Genomic DNA, 23,270 nt, shown 5'->3' on the forward strand with positions numbered 1-23,270 from the left:
CAGGCGCTTACACACATGCGTACATGCATTTATATGTATGTACTATGTATGTGGTCAATGTTGGGTCCCCTTTTGCTTAAGGTTTTGGGGCTACCAAACGACATAGTGGTGGTGGTGGTGGTGGTGACTTCTTGGCTTGTTGGTGTTGTTGTAGGCTACAAATGTAAACCAATGCGCAACAAACAGGACGAGAGAGTGCCTTAATAATGTGTAGATATGTATTTGGATTTGTGTGCAACTGTCTGTAAGTACGTCTATATGTACTTAAATGTGTATGTATGTATATGATAGAGAAAACTTCAAGATATCAGAAAGTCAGCAATAAAAATGAAAATGTAAACGCAAATAAATTATATTTACATTTTAATACATTATACTAACATATACAACTTAGAATAATATACACAATAACGTGAAAAGATAAAAATACACAAACCAATTACAAACCTTAATCCTTACAACTAACTACTACATTGTTGACTTTTGAGGCATATTGCTTCGGTCGAGACAAACAAACATACATACATACAGTCACACACGTATTTGCAAATCTATGTATGTATGTATTAAACTTGCAGTACTCGCATTAGTCGCACACTCCCTTTTCTGCAGTGCGTTGAGCGAAGAGTAGAAATAGTCACCCCTATCGCACGTGCTGCCTTGCTGTCGGGTCACAATACATTCCCAAAAATTAATATCCCGACTTGCGAGCAGAATGAGTGGATGTTTGATGGTAGAGGCAGGAATCAGGAGTACTCATTACTTAAAGCACGCACACATGCACGCACCGTATATACATATATAAATATGTATGTATATAGGGAGCTTTGTAAAAGGTGGCACAAAAGCGGTTATTTAATTTTCAAAACCATATGCATATATGGTATAGAATATTTTTATACCCTGAACCGGGTAAGAGTATATTAAGTATGCCATGTAGTCTAAACCACCTACAAGGAAATATCGGAGACTGAATAAAAATATATGTATGTACTATATATGTATATGTAAATCAACAGCGCAACGAGCTGAGTCAATTTAGCCATGCCTATCTGTCTGTATTTACGTTTTTAGCTCAGCTTTTGAGATAGCCATTTGAAATTTTCTCCCTAAGAAACTCCACATTTGTTGGAACCGCTGTTATGGAATTATTATAACATATAGCTCTTTACAAAATTGGCATTGATAGTTGGCCAAGATAAGTAGAAGAATTGAAGAACTAATAAGGACCATGTATCAGCTTCTTTGTAAAATATGGTCGCACGAAAGCATGCCCAACGATTGGAATTTAAGTGTGCTATGCCCAATCCATAAAAAGGGAGACCCCACAATCTGCGCCAACTACCGAGGGATAAACCTCCTCAACATCGCATACAAGGTTCTATCGAGCGTACTGTGCCTACCGCCAACAAACTGTTTGGATCTTGTCTGTGTGGCTTTAGGCCTGGAAAATCAACAACTGACCAGATATTCATTTGATACCAAACGAGGTTTCAGACAAGGAGACTCCCTATCGTGCGACTTCTTCTATCTACTCCCGGAGAAAATAATTCCAGCTGCAGAGCTGAATACAGAAGGTACAATATTCTATAAGAGTGACAGACGCTTCCACGTCACTGTTGACCGTCATAACATAAAAGTCGTAGATAATTTCGTCTATCTTGAAAGCAGCATTAACACCAACAACAATGCAAGTCTCGAAATCTAACGAAAAGGAAGAACGAGTGGCGCGCTGTTGTAAACTCGGCTATAACCGTGAAAGCGGTGTATGTGCCATTAAAGAAGAAGATATGCTATGTTCTAAGAGATTTGTGGGGTATTTGAGGCGTTCTGATGACGAGTTTGAGTTCAAAATTTTCAATTACGTACAGCTATTTTTGTATGTTTAGTAAATGGTGGTAATTTTTTGAATTGTAATAATAATGTTTCAGTTCCCATGACAGTCTGTTCTGCGTTGCCAGAATTCTCCCGGATTTTCTTCAGCCACGATCCACGAGCCAGACGAAAATTCAAACATGTTCAAGTCTGACTGAGTCTGACCAGTTCCGTAAAGGCGATCTATTTGATATTATATTGGTCTTATATACAGAAACCGGACCCGACTGTAGCGGGAACGGAGGTGGCCTTGGTTGTTGAATTTGTTTTAAAGGATACCTACATCTAATCCCCGTTAGGATTGTAAGGATCAGTTAGGTCGTCTTCGACGTCATCCAACGGTAGGCCCTAGAAACATGCTGTTTCAATGGGTTCGGCCCAAAGGGGGAGGGGGACATATATTGGATATGTCAGGGTCTATTCTGGATAAGTATTAGTTTAACCTACTACAGTATATGCAATAGCTATACAGCTTCGAAGTTGCGCAAGGGTCACTCTCGGTTTGACTCCAAGTACGCCACTCACTGAAAGGGAGTCGGTAAAGGTGTTGATGGCTCCACCGTGAATAGATTAGCTTAGATATGGCCTTGGTAATTAATATTGGTGCGGTATCCTGTAAGGTACGATGTGCAGAAAAGTGTGTCTAATATGGGTATCAAATGAAATTTCTGAAAATTCACATTTTTAATGGAAATAACTTCTTGAAGATTTATTATTTTATACATATGAGATTATATTGTGTGTAAAAAATGCATACTATATGAATTCATACAGATCATACAGTAAAGGATTCAACATTTATGCTAAAGTCTGCAAACTTAACTAACTTATATAATTAAAAATAGAGTAGTAATAGTTTTTAATTTAATTGACAATAAAAAAAAATAAATTAAAATATTATTATTTATGTATTTTATGTTATATATATAGTATATATGTATGTATATATGTCGGAATATATAAAGAAATGTTAGTTATTTAATACTATTTACTTTCTTAACATTAGCAACCTAAGCAAAGTGTTGCGTGTAATACGCCAGTACCAGTAGGGCCCGGCTTTAACACGTCGCAGTTTGATTTGCTTTCTGCTTTGCGCTGCACTAGGAGACTATCCAATGATTCGTCATCATTTCGTTTGTGCAACCGGTGCTGGTATATTTTGATTTATTGGATTCTCAAAGTTACTATTGGTGTTTCCTACAACATTGCGTTTCCGATTGCTTGCTACTTTACTAGTATTGCCATTTATTTGTGCTGTTGTTGCTATCGGCGTACCGCTATTAGTGGTGGTGTTGCCTACCATCATTATGGAAATTGGATTTTTTTGAACGCAAGCGTTATTTTTTCTCGCACCTAGCGTTGCAGCACCATTAGCGTTGGAAGAATGCCCCGTTGTGGAGTTACCGTTAATTCCCGCTGTTGGACTGAAATCGCCACCCTCGTTCAAATAAATGTCCATGTGATCTACTGTGTCAGAGTTAGCAAAATTGTGATCACGACGATCACTTTTCTTCCAGATATAATAGAACTGCACCAGCTCACGCATTGTACGCGTACGCACCTTTAAATAGCGACGAATGCTATAAATTAATGCTCCAATCCTTGAATCTCATTAGAGATTATACTTGCCTGATTTTGGCGTATTTTGAAAAAATCTTTGCCAAACTTTTGTATACCCTCCTCGAATTTATGACACTCTTCTTCTGACCACAGGCTCATCGAACCAGTCAGTGGGAGGGCATTTAGACGTTTACGTCGTAAGGCCTCTTTAAAGTCATAACCGCATTGGACGAGTAAATGAAGTGCCTGTCGCATAGAATTTCTATTATTTTAAATTATTTTTATATAAAAATGTTTATAACACTTACCTGCTCATTATCCTTAATCACAGCAGTTGCATCAGCGCTTTCACTTGATAATGAAGTAACGGTGCTTAGCATGTCATCTGCTTTATTAATAAGAGACGACTCTTTATTTTCGACATCGACGCCATTTGATGCAACATTTGTTGTATCTAGGGTCTGTTCCTCTGTATTAGTAGTTCTTCTAGGCTCTTCACCTTCCTCGTCGCCATTATCTAACAAACTTGGTTTGATATCCCGTGCCTTAAGCAAGTATTCCTCAACTTGTCTCTCACTAACCTGACTGGGTTCCCAGATCAGTTTATCTTCATTTTCATAGGGTAACACATCGCCATATTGTGATAAACCATCTGGTATAGTTGCTTGGTATGATGGTCCTACCATAATGGTCTTCTTTACATAGTCGCTGTCAAATTCATCTTCTTCCTCCTCTTCGGCATCATTTACATCTTCCTCATTATCATCATCATAAAGTAGGTCGATTTGTGCGTCTAAAATTCAAAATGAATTAAAATATATACATATATATATATATATATATATATATAGTTGCGAGTTACAAACCTTTTTCGGTTCCAACTCCTGAATTTAATACTTCAGTGAAAGACTCCTCTGGATAAAGGTCCATAAGATGTGTACGACGGTATTTATTTTTATCTGCAAGTCCATTTGTTAATTCCACACTTTCTACAGTTTCATCTTGTTTACAATCAAATTCATCTTCTTCTATACATTCTTCATTATCCTCGCACAATTCTGGAACTATCTTTTTGGCAATGTTTTCTTCATCACCACTCTCTTCAATCAAAATGATGTCACTTGTCGCTCTTTCTTTAGTATTCGGTTCATTAACTTCAACAGTTTCTAAAGTAGGTTCTGTAGGATCTTCAGAAATTACAGCTGATTCACTTGCAACTTTGCGATGTTTAGAGTTCTTACCACCACCAGCCGAACGTTTATTCTTTTTTCTATATGCTCCAACGTGTACAGGAGCTGGTGGTGTTACTTGATATTTTGCCAACAATTCTTCTAAAGGCATTTCACTTTCCTCTTGCAATGTAGCAATTTCATCGTTAGGGTCTTGCTGTTCCATTGCGGCTAAGGCTTCTTCCTCGTTCAAGGTCTGTTCATCGTCAAAATCGTTGACCATCATATCAATTGATGGTTCAAATGTGGCATCTGCACTGCAGTTACCTTGTGAGGTTGATGTGGAGGACGCCGGTGACAATGGAGCAGCAAAAGTCTCTAAAAGAGTTGATATGGCAATTGGCGATTTATTGCGGCGTTCGCGTTGTTTGCGCGGGACCATACAATCTGTTTGGTTGCTAATTTCACCAGAATCCGTTGGTGCAACCATATTACTTGATGTATCTATGGCTATAGACTCCATTTCCTCTTTTACTGCTTCAAAAGAGTTGCTCGGCATTATATCAGCAACTGGCTGAGGAGACATTATATTTTGGTGCTGAATTTGTATTAAATAAATTAATATACAAGAAAAACTTTTGACACATTAGACTTTTGCCAAACTTCAGTATAGTTGCGTTTTATTTCAACGACGTTTAAATTGATATAGCCGCTGAGCTCAACTATTACAGCGGCGGCATAATAAATAGGAAAGGAGTTAGAAACAGAGGTGTTAAACGAGCTAGGCGGTAGATATTTAAAATTACACTAGTTTACCGTGATATTTTTAATTTTGGGTTGACAAATCCGATATTCGAGTAAATATTTCTTAACATTTAGCATTTTTTTGAGTTGTAGACAAAAATAGCTGTACGTGATGGAAACTTCTAATTTGTTTAGTAGTGTTATTAGGATAGGATTAGCCAAACTAAATAGAAACTAAAAAATAATAAATAAAAATATACAAATAAAAGTAAAAAGAACACACAATTTTTAAATAAAAGCGAGAAATTCAAAATGCCAGTTTTTAAAATATGTTAAAGACATTTATTTGGAATAATTTTAGATAATGAAATAAAAAACTATGACAAAAAACGTATATATGAATGTTTATGTGTTTGTACTTAACAGATTCTGATGGTATTTTTACCCATCACAACAATGGCGCCTTCATCTTGAATTTCTTTGAGCGCATCCTCGAATTGTTCGCGTGTAATAAGCTAAAAAAACAAATTATATGATTATATGTACGTTACAAATGCTGGAATGATTTACTAAATACTTACAATTTGTGAAGCATCTTTGACTTCTTTAAATAGTTTCTGATACGGAACAGTAGGCACTTTGCCTTTCTTCTTAAGGTTTTCCTTAATAGCTAATACGAGATCAGCTCGTTTCTTACGTGCGGCAGTAGATAAACCTGTTGTAAGAATACCCACATCTATCTTGCCAGAAAGTGGATCGGTGGCAGACTGTTTCAAAGCTTCACGGTGTAATCTGTGCAATAAATTCATGTATTATTAATATTTATACTAAACAATATGGTAAGGCCAATTATTACCTCCAAGCTTCTTCTACATCCTCTACAGTTACTACGTTACTTAAGCGAACTTTGGCATGTGCTTCCGATAAACGTATCAAACTTTCCAACTGTCTGGGATACGCTGATATTTGACCGCGACGTGCGCCAACTTTGCGCATATCAACATATGCTTGAATGAGGCGTTGCTGAGCTTCCTCCGACAAAGTAGGAGAGCAGTGTTCACGAGCATAAGCAATGTAGTCACGTAGTACACTAACATCCTAAATAAAAATCGTATTTAATAAAATTTCTTAATGGAAATGTACTGAATCACTTACAAACATTGTGTCTTCTTCTTCGTGACGAGTCACATAATAAAGGGATACAAGATGATTTGCCAAGCGACGATCAAATTGCTCATCCTGTGGATCCAGTACAAGGAAAATTAAATCAAATCTTGACAGGAGCGTATGTGGCAATTGCACATTGTCGATTATATTCTTTTTCTTATTCCACTGCGATTCCGCTGGATTAGCAGCAGCTAAAATGGAGGTACGTGCATTAAGCTGGCAAATGATACCAGCCTTAGCAATGCTTAGGGTCTGCTGTTCCATGACTTCATGCAGAACACTGCGCGTAGAATCATTCATTTTATCAAATTCATCGATACAGCAAACACCATTATCAGCCAATACCAGTGCACCGCTAAAATATATAGAAATTATTGATATTGTTTTTAAATCATAATTTAATACTCACGTTTGCAACACTAGTTGTCGCGTTTCCGGATCTTTTGTAACATAAGCAGTTAAACCAACTGCCGAAGATCCTCTACCCGACGTGTACTGTGAGCGCGGTACTAAATTGAAAACATATTGTAGCAACTGAGACTTTGATGTACCGGGGTCACCACACAAAAGCAAGTGAATTTCCGCTCTATTAATTAAACACCATTTGAGTAGTAAAATAAAATGCAAACAATAAATATTTTTAAGCATACCTGAAATTCTGTCTGCCCAAAGTTGAATGCTTTTTCTTCGTACCACCAAACAATTGCAATAAAATACCTTTCTTGATGTCATCATTTTCATAAATGGAAGGAGCAATGGCTCTAGATAAACGATCGTATATATCCGGTTTCTGTGAGAGTAAATGTAACAATTCCACACGCTCTGGTGTAAAAATATGCATTTTTCTATAAAGAAATATATGAATTTATTTTTTTGAAATCAGATAGAAATTTCTTTACTTACCCTTCCTCCTCTTCGTACAAACGGTTGCTGTCAACTTTCCGATAATGCACTACGTCAACATGTGTTTTGTAAACACTCTTAATATTGCGTCCCTTATCCTTCAATGGGACAGCGCGATATATACCAGTTACGGTGACGCGATCACCAGGCTGAACCTTATCCACTAAATCATTGTGAGCATATAGAAGCACATTGTGTGGTGTTTGACCGGCAGCCATGTCGTCCGGCGACTCTTGCAATTTAATTAGTTGTTTATCTGTAAATTCTGAACGATTGTGCACCAATCGGAAACAGTGATTTGTATTACAATTTGTACAGAGGGTTGGTTGAGCAATGCGTCCTCTATCGACTTCAACTGCGGTGCAGAAAGCACAAATTATACATTTGAAGAAAGCTTCACGCATTTCCGGAATAACACCAGATGTTCGTATTACCATTCCACTAATACTTAACAACTGATCCATATCCTCAGGGTTGAGTGAACGCATGTTTCGTGTCTTATCCGCATTAAAGGGGCGTACTTGAATCTGATGCTCTAATACAGCTGCTGGGTATCGTTCGAAAAACATTTCATTTACTGCCATATCGAAAGCTGGGATTACTTCTTGAGGGTAACAAATCAACTGGCGATAGAGTGCTTCATCAAATGTTTTCAAATGTGCGCAATTCACATTTAGGTAAGGCTCTTCTAGAGTGTGAATTTCTTCCAACTTTTGCATATATATTGGCTGATTTATATCTATATTTTCAGAAATTTCATCGCGCTCTACGTCAGGATCAATATAGCGCATAAGGAAAACTTTGAATTTTGTTTTGCATTGATGCACCACAACATTGGTGCCCCAAACAACCATCTGCGGTGTTGAAGACGATTCAGACACAGTATCAGTTCCTTCTGAGGGCTTCTCAGGAATTGGATCCAACTAAAAAAATTCAATTTTTGTATAAGAAAACAAAAGCACACACAATAAGTTGCATACTTACACCGGGTGCAGAACCACCAATAGTCACTTGACGCATCCTTTTATCTGTGCGTATATCGGGTCGTGCTCGCAAAGGTGTGCCGCGAATACCCGAACGTGGTGTGCGAATAGAACCAATGGAGCTTGGAGTACCATAGTTCAATGGTGAACTTAAATCAATTTCACTCATGCCCAGCGCACGGGCTGGACTTGTTGCTGGTAAACTTAAACCGCCCGGTGATGTTGGAGGCAAACTAATCTCCGATGGCTGTTGGCTCTGACGTTGAGTTGTTGGACCCATACGCATCGGTGTATCTGTTGCATCCTGAACAACAGGGTCTGCAATAGATCATCGTGATAAGTTTTATGTAGATATTAAATATTTAAATACTTACTTCGTGTTGGAGTACGTTCGCCTTGACCTCTTGGAGTAACCCCACCTTCGGGTGTTCGAGCGGGACTTGACATTTTAATATATTGATATTATATATTTACCAAATATTAATAATGTAACAATTTGATACTTTGGTTTTATTTGATTATATTCCAACAAATTCACGCTGCAAATGGGAATGTAAACGCAACTGACAAATAAAACCGCGCGAAAATTCGGATTGACATTTCTGAAGCACGATTGCATTTCGATTTAGATACTTGAATGTAACCGGTTTTTCTTTGAGAATTTCCCATTTCAAATTCTGTTGAAATATTTAAATTTAGAAGTGTCCAGAACTCATAAAAGAACCTCTTAAATGTTATTATTTTTTAATTTGCAATAAAATTCCGGAATTGTTACAAGATGAATGAGATAAGAAAGATCTCAAAAGTAACAGTTTTCTGGTAACGCTACGGCCGGCAGGTGTTTGTGTACGTGTGGTTCTGTATTTTCTATTGCTTTTTTGTTGTCAACGTCAACGTTCAGTTGACTAGACGTCAGAGTGAAAAATTTAGTTTATTTTACAAATTAATTTTGATTTTCTTTGTTTGAGGCAGCGAAATTTTCTGTAATATTAATATAATTAGAAAATATAGATAAAAATAAGAAAAACGTTAAGAAATATGCATTTGAAAGAAGTGAAACGCGTACGCTAAATTATAATAACATTAAAAAAGTAGATATAATTTAAAAAATAAGGTCACACACATTCATATACAAAAATAAACACTGATTAGCATTTACCTGGTGGGAAGAAGATACGAAGACGATACCAACAAATTGATTGAAAATTGGTTTTACCGCCGTAGTAAACACTTTTGTTACTTATATACAGTTTATGTGTGAAGTCATATACTAATCGCCCGAGTAGTAGACAAGGAGTTGCATTGAGATTACTACAAAATCATGTCGAACGAAGACATGTTATATGCAAAGGTATTTATTATACGCCGCTTTTCGGTTGTCTGCTTGAGTGATCAACTTGGTAGCAGCAGCCCTACAAGTGCAAGTGTAATGTGTTGACAAGTTGGATGGCCGACGAGCGGTTTCATGTACATAGACTAAACTTTGATACAAACCAATACTTCAATTATTCGGTTGAAACTTTATTCATAGTCTAGCTGGTCTAACTAGAATAATTCTTATACGCAATCGATTCTATTTTGAAGGACAAAATAAAAAAATGTTTGTTTTAGTTTCTAATAAGAAAAAAAATTGTACCAAGTGGTAAAGGTAAAAAAATCAAATGATATAAAAAAAAAGCTAAACTAAGGGTGCATGATGATTCAGTGGTCTATCAATGTGAAGTGACTATTGCCAATGATAAGGCCAAATACAAGAATAAGTAATTGCTATTTTTGTATACAGCACTTGACAGCGAAGTCATTTTAAAAGAGTTAGCAGTGAATGTTTATATGTTTTCGAGCTTTGATTACTAATTGCATAGTATTGGAAATATAAAACAGCTGCAGTAAATTAAACATTCCGTATATATTTTTGAAATTAATGGAAAGAATGTTATTAATTTGAGAAAAAATCGTTTAATATTAATGTGGTATTAAAATGAAAACATTGGTCTTTCTATACAATTATTTTAGGGGTCCAAAATCTGGGTTCCCCATCCAGAGCAAGTATGGGAGACTGCCACAGTACAGAGGGATTATCACAAAGGCGACATAACCATACAGATCGTCAAAGATTCCGGCACTTCAGTGGAACTTTCTACAAAGCCCGATGGAAGTAATTTGCCACCACTGCGTAATCCCGCTATACTAATCGGACAAAATGATCTGACGGCTATGTCATATCTGCATGAACCTGCTGTATTACACAATCTAAAGGTACGTTTCTGCGAACGACAAATCATTTACACCTATTGTGGCATTATCTTAGTCGCCATAAATCCATATGCCGAATTACCCCTCTATGGCCCAAGTATTATACGAGCTTACCGTGGCCGTTCAATGGGCGAATTAGAGCCACACATATTCGCCTTAGCCGAAGAAGCATACACCAAGCTAGAACGTGAGAAATGTGATTTAAGCATAATTGTAAGCGGAGAGTCAGGTGCGGGCAAAACGGTATCTGCAAAGTATGCAATGCGTTATTTTGCTGCAGTTGGAGGTTCTGAATCCGAAACACAAGTTGAACGAAAAGTACTCGCATCATCGCCAATCATGGAGGCATTCGGCAATGCAAAGACTACACGTAACGACAATAGTTCACGCTTTGGTAAATTTACGAAACTACTTTTCAAGAATAATATGAGTGTTATGAATCTTACGGGCGCTACAATGCATACATATTTGTTGGAGAAATCACGTGTTGTATTTCAAGCGCCGGGCGAGCGGAATTATCACATTTTCTATCAACTTTGCGATGCACGTGAAATGCATCCGGAGTTAATATTAGGTGCGTCTAATATAGAATATATGCAAATGTATTTTTCTGTTTTCATCATTTGTTTTTGATAATTACATACTTGTAGATCATCAGGATAAGTTTGAGTATCTTAAAATGGGGAACTCGCCACATATTGATAGAGTCTCGGACAAAGAGCAATTCAAAGAAACCATACAGGCTATGATAGTGTTAGGTTTTAGCACATTGCAGGTGAGTTAAATGAGAAAGTTTGAAATATTTGCAGACTTATTAATTTTTCTTTATATTTTCTATTGCAGATAACAGATATCTTAAACATTCTTGCCGGTATATTGCATTTAGGCAATATAATATTTGTACCACAGTATAAAAAAGGCACTAACGACGTCGATCCAGATGGTTGTGATATCAATGTATGTAAATTTAAATATAATTTGTCTATAAAATTGTAGAAAACCATCAACTTTACGTAATTTTTAAACAGCACAATGACCTACACCTGCATGTGACTGCTGACATGCTAAAAATTAATCCAGATGAGTTGCGTCAATGGTTAAAAACACGTCAAATCGAATCAGTTAACGAACAAGTGCTTATACCGAACAGCATTAGCACCGCGCAAGCTGCCAAAGATGCACTCGCAAAGCATATCTATGCGAAACTCTTTCAGTATATTGTACAAGTTATCAACAAGAGCCTAAATACGGCTAGTCGCAAGCAAAACAGTTTCATTGGCGTCTTGGATATTTATGGTTTCGAGACATTCGAAGTTAATTCATTCGAACAATTTTGCATTAACTATGCAAATGAAAAATTGCAGCAACAATTCAATCAACATGTATTCAAATTGGAACAAGAGGAATATTTGAAGGAAGGCATAACATGGACAATGATAGACTTTTATGATAATCAGCCCTGCATAGACTTAATAGAATCGAAGCTGGGCGTGCTAGATCTACTAGATGAGGAATGTAGGGTAAGTGTGTGTGTGTAGAGTGTAAAAAATATACGGATTTACATATTTACTTAACGAAATATTTAATATTTGTACAGATGCCCAAAGGCAGTGACGAGAGTTGGGCTTGTAAACTTATTGAAAAATGCAATAAATATCCACATTTTGAAAAACCACGCTTTGGCACCACAAGTAAGTGTTGAACGCCTAGACTAATATGTTTATCAATTTTAAATAATATATTTAATAAAATATGTCCTTTATTTAAGGCTTTTACATCAAGCATTTCTCCGATACGGTTGAATATGACGTTTATGGCTTTCTTGAAAAGAATCGTGATACCGTATCGAAAGAGCTGGTCAATGTTATACGGCAATCGCAGATGTCGCTATGCAAACAATTAATGGATATGGAGGAAATTGATACGCTGTGTGCAGACGCCGCAAAAGTGACAACGCTAGGTGGGCGTGTGGTGATCAGCGCAACTAGGCAACAGGTAAGTGTAATGTGTAGGTTTAAAATGCAAAGAATGTCTCTTTACTGCATATACTTATATGTACATATTAAATTTAACTATTTGAAGATTTCAGCAGTTTTTCCTAAAAAAAAACAAATTAGTTCTATGTACGCATTTCAATAAGTAACTGTTTTCGTATTGTTCTTTTCCTCTTTTTCGTCAACGTCACTGTATTGATTGAACCTTGATAATGATGTCGTTATTTGCGTGGATGTTTAGTTAACTGCCGACAATCGCAAGCGAGTTAGTGCTTTTAAATAGCATTTATGTGTTGTTGTTTTCTAACACAAAAATACTCAATATTCCCTAATTTTCTTATGAATACAAACAAAAACTAACATATTTATAACTCTAATAATGTTCTATGTGTTTATAAACGTAACTAATTTGGTTGATAAGCAAAGTCTAACCGTCATTTGGTTTACTCACTTGTGTTGCTTTCTAATAACCCACTTTTGACTTACCAAAATTTTAACCAAAACAAAAAACTAAAACCAAAAACAAGAAACATTGCATGCCGCATACTTAATTTCGACATTCAGTTATTTTTAACCATTTTACATCATTTTAAAAAAAATTAACTGATGCCAATATATCGCGCTATCTTCTAGATCGCTCCGTCAAAGCAACATCGCCGTTCGGTTGGCTCACAATTTAGAGAGAGTCTTTCATCGCTCATATCTACTTTGCATGCAACAACACCACATTACGTGCGCTGCATAAAGGTGAGTGACATTAAACAGCAAAAGTAATTATTTTATTTAAGAATATGCTAAATTAGAAATTGTCAGTTTTCTTCAGAAACTTTATGACTAAGATATTGTTCAGTAAAAATCCAACAATATTGTGTTAGGTCTCAATTAGTTCCAAATGAAAAAAAAAATTAAAATAAAAAACATTTTGGTATATATATGTACATACATATTAATTTTTGACTCGCTTTTTTACGGTCTTAACGTTAAATTTTTTAAATTCCTATCAAATTGTTGTAAAATTGGATACAAATTTTTTGTAATATCCATATATTGTTTTTCAATTAACAATTTTTTTCTTCAATGTCACTTTGAGGTTAGGAACGCTTTTCGTTAATTTATTTTTGTTTACTCGCTTTTTTGCGGCCTTAACGTTTAATTTTTTAAGTTCTTTTCAAAATGATGAAACATTGGATACAAATTTGTTGTAATGTATACTGTTTTTCAATTAACAATTAAAAATTTTCAATTTTTTCTTCAATGCAATTTTGAGGTTAGGATTTTTTTCGTTTATTTTTTCTGTTCTGGAGTATGTATGTAAATATATCTTTTAACTAAAAGCAAGAAAATTTCAAAAATATTGCCTTAACCTCTATAGTTTAGAATAAACTATATCACGATTTAAAAGTTAAATACATGTTTGTATATATTTCTTTACATATACATTAGGGTGCTTCAAATTTTGTTTTTAATTTTTTTTCAACCTTTTAACTCTAAGGTGTCTCAATTTTTTTTAGGTTCCCATACATTTAACATAGGAATTTTCATTTTTTCATTCAAACTAAAATTTCACCAACTAATTTTCGTTTCTCAAAAATAACCATCAACAAATATACAGTATATGTTAAAGATCGTACAAGTTTTTAGACGCAATCAATGTAAAACTGTTCGTAGTAGGTGCAAAATGTTGCCTATTTTCTATTTAACGGTATTTGCTTATAAGCTAAATTGTTAATTTATACCAAAAGAGATCAAAATAGATCTGTTGCTCCCACTTTTTCCGAAATATGTGAATTTTGAAAACAATTCTTCAAACTCGACTGTTTCGATTAATAATTTTGAAGAAGTTTCGAAAAAAAATAAGTTTAGATATTCAAATACTATTTTATAACACTACACTTATTAAAATATAAATAAAAACTGACTTAATAATTAAAAAAATCTCTATAATAATAAATGTGTCTCGCCCTTCCTTCTACCACACTCTGTAGCCGAATGATGACAAAGTGGCCTTCAAGTGGGAGGCTTCAAAAATCGTTCAACAACTGCGCGCATGTGGCGTACTCGAAACGGTACGCATCTCAGCCGCTGGTTTCCCATCACGCTGGTCCTACCATGACTTTTATATGCGTTACCAATTGCTGTCTCATCGCACGTTGGTCAACAAAAATGACATGAAGCAATCGTGTCACAATATTGTGACTAAATGGATACTCGATGTGGACAAATATCGTTTCGGCAATACGCAAATATTCTTTCGGGCCGGTCAGGTAGCCTACCTGGAGCAGGTGCGCGCAAATCTGCGCAAGAAGTACATAACGATCATACAGTCGGTGGTGCGTCGTTTCATACAGCGGCGACGGTTTCAGCGTTTGCAGCGGACGGCGCTCGGTATACAACGTTATGCTCGCGGCTATTTGGCTCGCCAGAAAGCGCAACAAATGCGCGAAGAGCATGCGGCTGTTGTCATATCGAAATATGCGCGCGGCTGGTTGTGCCGTCGACGTTACCTGCGTCTGCGCCACACAATTTGCGGCATACAACAGTATGCGCGTGGTATGCTGGCACGCCAACGCTTCCAGGCCGCCATGGATCACTATCGCGCTGTGCAAATACAACGCTTCATACGCGGCTACTTGGCGAGACGCGCCTATCAGAAGAAACGACGCGCTATCATTGTCTGCCAGTCGGCGGTGCGGCGTTTCCTGGCGCGTCGTCAATTCAAGCGACTGAAGGCGGAGGCGAAAACAATTTCGCATATACAGAAAATGTACAAAGGTCTCGAGAACAAGATCATATCAATGCAACAGAAGATTGACGAGCTTAATCGCGAGAATGTTAGCTTGAAGTCGAAGTCCAGCGAAATTTCCGTATTAAAGTAAGCATATTTCGAAAATTTTATATGAGCTTATATAACACTTTGTAATTTTCATTTACAGAATGAAACTAGAAGTGAAGAAATCACTGGAACTTGAAGTGCGTAATCTGAAATCGATCGTCGCTGAAAAGGATAACAATTTGGTGGCATTGAATAAGCAATTGGAAGTTGAACGCGATGAAAAAATGCAATTACTCGAGGAGAAAGATCACACTGAGGAGGATTGGGTGCAACAGAAGCAGGTTTGGCGCATGGAAAATATCGAATTGCGCAAACAGATCGATCAAATGATCGAAATGGCGAAGAATGCCGAAATGAACACCAGTTCGCGTATGGAACGTACATTCTCTGAAGTTGAAACCTACGAAATTAATGAAGCCTACCAGCGTGCAATCAAAGAGAAGGAGATCATAGAAAATGAGAATTACATGCTGAAGGAGGAGTTGAGTCGCCATCAGAAACCGAATGGCACACGTGATAATAATCAACATTCACGTTCGGTTAGTAATGCTTCGAGTCAAAATGAAGACGACGTCGGCTATGTTTCCGCCAAGAATACGCTCGAACTGCGTCGCCATCAAGGTGGAGAGAATGCCAATCAAATATCACCGGAAACTTTTACGACAATCGGTAAATATATTTCATATATGAAACTAGCACTTATAAGCCTAATACTCAACTAAATACTTACAGAAACTACGTCAACGCCGAAATCGGGACAAACGACTCTGATTTTGAAATTGCGCAGCATACTCGAAGAGGAGAAAAAGAAAAACAAGCAGTTAACTGAACAATTAGAGCGGCTGACGAAGCGAAATAATCAAACAGAAGACTCTATACGGTGAAATAAGAAGAAGCATATTGTTTCAAATTTAAAAATAATATTATTTCTATATTCCACATGTTCAGCGTTTCCGAACTGGAGGTGGAGAATGAGAAACTACGTAGCGACTATGATCTCTTGCGCAGCAGCATCAATCATGGCTCCGAAATGAATGAATTAGAAGGTAAAACTATTGGTATTGTGTTAACTAATGTCTTAACCAAGTGTAGCAGGAAATCTAAGATATTTCCTAAAATAAACAAATTTCAAATAATTGTGCTATTGTAATTTCAGCTCAATATCAAGCGTTGCAAGAGGAACTCCGACGTCGTCGTGATGAGTGTATCCAGCTAAAAGCTGTTCTACAACAGCAGAGTCAATCGTTGAAGTCATTCGGTACCACAGGCGTTTCGTTGCGTGGCGTGGATTTGAAGAATTTAAATGATAATGAATTGATCGAGGCTTTCCAAGCCCAGAAGCTGGTCAATCGGTAAGCGACTTGTGAAGTATAAAAATGTAATATATTGCTTTGACTGGACACAAATTGCGCAAACTTTTCAAAATTTATAAAAAAAAAAATTAATTTTGTTGAAGATTTTTTACGGTCATTTCATTTTTTTTATTGTATGCAAAATTACTGCAAAAAATCGTCAATTATTGACATTAGTTCTGACAGTTTGCTTGACAACTTTATCTGGCGGTTGTTCATCTCTGTACTCCGACAAAACTCTCATTGCTAAACTAAATGCATAAATGACAGGTGAAAATATCCTGCAAGCTGTTTCATATCCACTTGTCATTTGCTACATTTGACAACCGATTTCGGAGTTTGGTACTTTTTTTTTTTTATTTCTTGGCAACTCTCATAAATGCAGTGTTAAAATGGTTTCAAAAACGTTCTGAATATATATATAGCAGGTTAAATTGTTTTTCAACTAACTGGCATACCTAAATAAAAGCGTTGAGCGGCGCGTTAACGCGTTAATAAAACGGCAATTCTTTTTAAATTGAAAAATATTTCAAAAAAAGGATTATTATTTAAAAATAACGAAAAGAGATCGTAACCTTCAAGATTTCATATATAAAAACTTTAATCTTCTCAAAAAGCAGTTGGATTGTTTTTTCGAAATATTAATTATTCTTATTGTTACTTTATTATTGCAGACAATTGGAATCCGAGTTAAGCGCTTTAACAGAAGAGAATAACGCACATCTCGCCGATCTAACACGGCAAATTGATGACTTGCGTCACGAAAAGACACAACTACAGGAACTGCTACATAACGGACTGGAGCAAATCGATGAAAGCAATATTGAGGCATTGCGTCAGAGTGAACGGTATCTGCGTTACGAGTTGCAACGTTCGGTATTGCAATACTCACAGCTACAGGTGGGTATTGAAAACAAAACGCTCTGCATGTGTGCACAGATTTAATATGATTATTTTCCTTTTAATCTCTATTCAGGAGGAAATGAATGCCATGACTCGCAAATTTGAGGCGCTAAAACAGGGCAACGACAAGCTAATGTTCAAACTAAAGGAGCACGGCATTCCTCAAGATGGTAATAGCAAGGAAAATGATAAAAAGGCTGTGACTAACGTGAGCAAGCAGAAGATACAAAATTATCAAGGTGAGTGCATTTATGTGATTTGTGTGTGATTAATATTATATTCTTTGTTAATTTTTATAATTTTGTTTTTATATTTTCATTAAATTTATTTTACTTTATTTGTTTATTAAGAAACTAATAACTAGTATTTCCTTGTCCTTTAGGTGTCATGAAGTTCCGCAGTGAAGATCTCGACAAAATTCTGCAACGTCTGGTGGGCGATATGACGCCACGTTTGGCTATTGGACTATTGCCCGGTTTCCCTGCGTATATAATATTCATGTGTATACGGTAAGAGCATGTAAATACTATGTACAACCACACTTTCCGATTTTTTTATTTCATGATTTTAATAGTATTTAATTTTTTTATATATTTTAAATATTTTTTATATTGCTTACATTTTTCTAAATATATATTCTTAAAATATTTTTAAATTTATTGTTGTAATATTAATTTTAATTTCTTTTAGTATATCTTAAATATTTCTTTTTATACTTTTAAATTAGTTTTATTTTTAATTTCTTGTTTTTAATATTAATTTTATTTTTTTTAATTCATTTTAATATTTTTTAAATTTTTTATACATTTTTGTTGTTATTTTTTATTAAATAATGTATTTAATTTTACTATATTTTACTTTTTTAATATTTTTATGTTTGTTTTATATATTTTTTCTAATTTTTTAAATTTCTTGTTTTATGTTTCTTTATATATTTTTAATAATTTATATTTTATATTTTTTATTTTTAAATATGTCATATATATGTAATATTTTTAATTTTGTTTATAATTTTTAATATAAAGTTTTAAATATTTTCTATTTTTTTAAATTTCTTGTTTTAATATTAATTATTAAATTGATCTTTAATATATTTTAAATATTTTTTTATATATTTTTTTAATATATTTTTTTTTAATACATTTTAAAATATTAAAAAAAATTTTAATATACATATATGTACATATATGTATATTTAATTTTTTTTTAAATTGCCAGTAATTTTAAATATTTTTAATTTTTTTAAATATATTTTTTAAATTTTGTTTTGTATTTTTTTTCTGTTTTTAGTCTATTTTCTTAAAATATTTTTAAAAAAATTGTTTGAACATTTTATTTATTATTTTGTTTTTATGTTTTCATTTATTTATTTTTTTATAACTATTTTAATGTTGTTTTGTATTTTTATGCGAAATTCTCATTCAGTTATACGGATCTTATAAATGCTGATGACGATGTACGCGATCTGCTGAGCAAATTCGTGATGCAAATCAAAAAAATACACCGTAACCCAAACGTAATCGAAATACGTTCACTTTGGTTGGTCAATTCCATCACGTATGTAACAATAAATATTTGGTGTATATAATACATTTAATTTTTTTTTATATTTTCACATGTCAACAGACTTCTCAATTTATTGAAACAATATGGTGACGTTGAGGAATATGTTAAATTCAATACGGAAAAACAAAATCAACAACAACTAAAGAACTTCAATCTGTACGAGTATCGGCGCGTAATATTAGACATAATTATCAGTTTATACCAGGTGTTGGTGAAGCAGATACAAACCCTATTGGAGCGTTATATCGTACCAGCCATACTCGATAATGACGAAATCCAACGTAATCGGCAAGTACAAGGTATGCGAGGTCGTACTGCCTCAATGGATTCAACGTCATCACCCGAGCATGGTAAAGTAGCTGCCTGGAAGCTGCTCATCAATCACCTGGAACAATTTTATAAACAATTCCAACACTTCGGCTTAGATCGTTGTTACTCAGAACAGATTTTCCATCAATTGTTGTATTTCATTTGTGCGGTCGCACTAAATTGTTTAATGTTACGTGGTGATATTTGTATGTGGGAGACTGGCATGATTATACGTTACAATTTGGGTTATATTGAGGATTGGGTGCGGAGCAAGGGAATGGTGAGTGTGCAAAATTCAGTTTTATTGCTTGCGTATATTATATATTCATTTGTTTTAAACACTTTTTTCATAGTCAAATGATGTGTTGGCACCATTGGCGCCACTGAATCAAGTATCACAGTTGTTGCAATCGCGCAAGAGCGAACAAGATGTGCAAAGTATTTGTGATTTGTGCACATCGTTGAATACGGCGCAAGTGTTGAAGGTAAGTGATAGTTTTTTATGTTTTTATGTTTCGTACGTAGACTCAATTTTATTTATATATACTTTTTTAGTAATTTTATTTAATCAAGTATTTCAATTAGGGTAAAATTTATAAAAAAAAATCTTGAATATAAAGTTCACAGAATAAAAACAAAAAATATTTGTTTTAATATTTCACTCTTGTTTTTTTTTTACTCAAACTTTTAAATATTTGCGTTTTATTTATAAAAAAAAAGTTCACTGCATACAATTTTTTTTACTATTTAATAAATAATTTTAAACTAAAATTTTAAATATTTGAATTTGATGAATTGAGGCATTATTTTTTTAAAAGGTGTGTTATATAAATTATTGTTAAATTAAATATATTTTATACATTTGATTATATAAAATCAAATTTATTATATTATAAAATATTTTTAAATTTAAAAAATATTTTTATACTCAAAATGAAGAGAAAAAAAAACATTTAAAAGTATTGCTTAATTTATTTAAATTAATTTTTTTAGTTTAAGCGTATAAATAAAAAAGTCAAAATTCTATATAAACAATTTTTATAAATCGTTGAAATTTTTAAATTTAAAGATATTTAATAGGAATATTTTAAGTTATCGTTAAAGTTAACTGTTATACTTACTTTCTAAATTCTTAAACTTAATCAAATATTTCTATCTTATAAACTATTTATTTAAGAAAGCTCGTTAGAAACTATTAATTATACTATTTTTTAAATATTTGAAAATGTACAACAGGGTTGTGTAATAATGCATTACAAAAAGTAATAAAAAAAAAATGTTAATTACATTTTTTGTGGTTGAAGCGGCAGAATTCTGAATAAACATTTCATTTACATTGTTTTTGTGTTGCTAATTGCCGAAATAATAATTAAAAATAATATTTAAAATTACAAATATAAATACCGAAATAAAACAAATAATATGGAAATTAAAAAAAAATAATTCTACGGGATCGAAGAAAATATTGATTAAAAATAATTTTTAAACTTTTATTTGCATTTATTAAAATTAATACCAAAATGAGAAATGAAAAAATTTATCTCAAAAAAAAATTTAATTCAATCTACCGGATTGAAAAAAATCCCTAGCTTATAATTCAAATAAAAAAAGTTTTGGAATCTAAATTTTATCACGTTTGCGTAAAGAAATTAATACCGAAAAGAAAAATAAAAAAAATTAATCTCAAAATAAATTTAATTCAATAATTGAAAAAAATCAAGCTCTTAATTCAAAATTAAAACAAAAAATTGCAAGAATCTAAATTTTATCCCGTTTGTGTACTTCATGTTCTGTCATTTTCGTTAATAAAAAAAAAATAAAAAATATTGCTAAATATTCAATATATTTCTAAGCTATAAGTTATTCACACCTATGTATGTATGTATATTATATTATACATACTAAAAAATAATTTAATTAATTATTGAAATTCTGTTTCTGTTTAATATATAAATTATTATACTATAGATAGTATTTAAAAAAAAATATTTAAGTTTAATTAAAAAAAAATGAATATACATATTAAAATTTACTTGCTTTTAATGTAAGAAGCAAATTCTAACCTAAAAACTTGTATTTTAAACAACTTGTAAACATAATTATTAATAAAAAAATATTTTTCACTATTTTAAGGTTATGAAATCATACAAACTGGATGATTATGAAGGTGAAATAACGAATACGTTTTTGGAGAAACTCACCAAAAAGCTAAACGAACGTGCAATGGTAATATCAACACTACTCATTTTATACTTCTTAATATTTACTTTATTTGTCAACTACAAACCAACATACTCAATTTACAGATTAAAAACGACGAATTTACTATGGATCAGAAATTCATACATCCCTTCAAAGTGGTTTTCAAGTATAGTGATGTCAAATTGGAGGATATTGAATTGCCGAAACATTTGGGCCTGGAAGACCTATTGGCGAAAATTTAAATTAACCGTTATGTGTGTAAGATGTGTAAACAATGTTGTTGCAAATTTATACAGTCCAAACATTCCACCCTCCGACAAAGAAAGAAAATATATACATATACATAAATTAATATTAGAAAATGCTAAAATTATGAATTTACATTAGCTAAGCCTTAGTTACCTATATACTTCCAAGCTAAAATTGTTATTGTTAGAAAAGAGTTGTGACAGAAAGATATATTGTGTACCTTGCGCAATTTGTTGCCATTGAAACATACACATATTATTATTAAAGTAAATTACGTACTTATGAATGAATTGAACATTCCCCCCTACACGAAAAAAAGTATTTTGTAACTGAATACTTTAATACTAGCGCTAATATACATAAATATATTTAGAAAAAAAAACATGCATAGCATAAACACTAAATGGACTATTTCAGTTACTTAAAATAAATTATATAAATTATTTGTGTTAATTTATATTAAGCTTATAAGCAATTTTATTTAAAAAAAAATTGTTATGTATAATTGTACATGAAAAGTGTAAAACGTTTAAGAATTTGTTTAGAACATATGTTGACATTGTGCAACGACTTAAACTCGCCTATTAGTTAATTTATTCACGACAAAAGCTAAGCATCTCCATCTTCATAAAATACTAAAACATTTGAAAAACTTTGTTAACGGTACTTGTTAGTATTATTGGCATATACACATATACACATTAAATGAATTAGTAAAATAATGCAATAATTGATATAATCAGCTATATTAAATTTTGCAAGGTTACATTGAAATTGGAGTTGGAGTTGAAGTTGTATTTAAAGCGTGGGAAACTTTTTGAATAGCTTAATAATGTTAATAATGGTGAAACCACAGCAACATAGTTGCCTTAGTGTTGGCGAGCGAGCAGCAGCAACAGCAACACCGACCACTGAGTATGTGTTTGTGAGCAATCGTACATGTGATAAAAAAAAAATAATATAAAAAAGAGAAATGTTTATTTATACACATACATACATACATCCTTATACATATGTATTAAAAGTACACATTAAATCTATAGAAATATATATTATAAAGAAATCTACGTCTGTTGAATATGCAAATTCCTAAAAAGTTTAACTGCCTGCACTAGTAAGTAGCGAAGAACATAGCCCTTTTCGTTTATAGAGCACGCTGCTACTACATATTTGATAGACTTGTATTTATTGCATTTTGTTTTTCATTT

The 23,270-nt window shown here is 33.5% G+C and overlaps 3 protein-coding genes across 5 annotated transcripts; 1 reads left to right on the forward strand and 2 right to left on the reverse strand.

Moving 5' to 3' along the window:
* Positions 1-2,776: 2,776 nt before the first annotated feature.
* Positions 2,777-5,279, reverse strand: LOC120771812 (mesoderm induction early response protein 1). The gene is made up of 4 exons (XM_040100020.1): positions 4,302-5,279; positions 3,744-4,228; positions 3,505-3,681; positions 2,777-3,436 (listed from the first exon to the last, which is right to left on the reverse strand). The coding sequence occupies exons 1-4, from the start codon at positions 5,188-5,190 to the stop codon at positions 3,002-3,004; spliced, it is 1,986 nt and encodes a 661-aa protein (XP_039955954.1). The 5' UTR covers positions 5,191-5,279; the 3' UTR covers positions 2,777-3,001.
* Positions 5,280-5,706: 427 nt separating this feature from the next.
* Positions 5,707-8,916, reverse strand: LOC120771811 (DNA replication licensing factor MCM4). The gene is made up of 9 exons (XM_040100019.1): positions 8,776-8,916; positions 8,403-8,719; positions 7,419-8,341; positions 7,166-7,360; positions 6,925-7,101; positions 6,504-6,870; positions 6,205-6,446; positions 5,930-6,140; positions 5,707-5,863 (listed from the first exon to the last, which is right to left on the reverse strand). The coding sequence occupies exons 1-9, from the start codon at positions 8,846-8,848 to the stop codon at positions 5,768-5,770; spliced, it is 2,601 nt and encodes an 866-aa protein (XP_039955953.1). The 5' UTR covers positions 8,849-8,916; the 3' UTR covers positions 5,707-5,767.
* A 436-nt stretch (positions 8,917-9,352) lies between these two features.
* On the forward strand, positions 9,353-23,030 carry LOC120771810 (unconventional myosin-Va). Of its 3 annotated transcripts, none has more exons than XM_040100017.1 (22): positions 9,353-9,463; positions 10,415-11,228; positions 11,305-11,429; positions 11,498-11,611; positions 11,683-12,174; positions 12,252-12,345; positions 12,423-12,649; positions 12,890-12,913; positions 13,282-13,395; positions 14,634-15,520; positions 15,582-16,150; positions 16,214-16,361; positions 16,430-16,527; positions 16,638-16,833; positions 17,508-17,733; positions 17,810-17,975; positions 18,119-18,245; positions 19,162-19,293; positions 19,363-19,891; positions 19,965-20,096; positions 21,745-21,837; positions 21,918-22,055. In XM_040100017.1, exons 1-22 carry the CDS (start codon positions 9,440-9,442, stop codon positions 22,053-22,055), a joined length of 5,469 nt encoding a protein of 1,822 aa, XP_039955951.1. In that variant the 5' UTR covers positions 9,353-9,439. The 3 variants fall into 3 exon arrangements, with proteins under 3 accessions (XP_039955951.1, XP_039955952.1, XP_039955949.1); XM_040100015.1 differs by lacking the exon at positions 9,353-9,463 and adding an exon at positions 9,723-9,752 and having other exon boundaries at positions 21,918-23,030; XM_040100018.1 differs by lacking the exons at positions 9,353-9,463; positions 12,890-12,913 and adding an exon at positions 9,472-9,752.
* Positions 23,031-23,270: the final 240 nt, after the last annotated feature.

The sequence above is a fragment of the Bactrocera tryoni genome, chromosome 3, assembly GCF_016617805.1.
Source record: "Bactrocera tryoni isolate S06 chromosome 3, CSIRO_BtryS06_freeze2, whole genome shotgun sequence".
NCBI classification, from domain to species: Eukaryota; Metazoa; Arthropoda; class Insecta; order Diptera; family Tephritidae; genus Bactrocera; species Bactrocera tryoni.

Excerpts from the sequence above, each read along its gene's own strand:
- LOC120771812 (XM_040100020.1), bottom strand. The coding sequence starts at position 5,190 with ATGTCTCCTCAGCCAGTTGCTGATATAATGCCGAGCAACTCTTTTGAA. Across the intron at positions 4,229-4,301 it reads AGGAGTTGGAACCGAAAAAG|ACGCACAAATCGACCTACTT; the intron begins GTTTGTAACTCG and ends TTTGAATTTTAG. Across the intron at positions 3,682-3,743 it reads TGATTAAGGATAATGAGCAG|GCACTTCATTTACTCGTCCA; the intron begins GTAAGTGTTATA and ends TCTATGCGACAG.
- LOC120771811 (XM_040100019.1), bottom strand. The coding sequence starts at position 8,848 with ATGTCAAGTCCCGCTCGAACACCCGAAGGTGGGGTTACTCCAAGAGGT. Across the intron at positions 7,102-7,165 it reads TTGGGCAGACAGAATTTCAG|AGCGGAAATTCACTTGCTTT; the intron begins GTATGCTTAAAA and ends TTTAATTAATAG. Across the intron at positions 6,141-6,204 it reads GATGTAGAAGAAGCTTGGAG|ATTACACCGTGAAGCTTTGA; the intron begins GTAATAATTGGC and ends TTTATTGCACAG.
- LOC120771810 (XM_040100015.1), top strand. The coding sequence starts at position 9,723 with ATGTCGAACGAAGACATGTTATATGCAAAG. Across the intron at positions 12,346-12,422 it reads ACCACGCTTTGGCACCACAA|GCTTTTACATCAAGCATTTC; the intron begins GTAAGTGTTGAA and ends CCTTTATTTAAG. Across the intron at positions 19,294-19,362 it reads TGGTTGGTCAATTCCATCAC|ACTTCTCAATTTATTGAAAC; the intron begins GTATGTAACAAT and ends ACATGTCAACAG.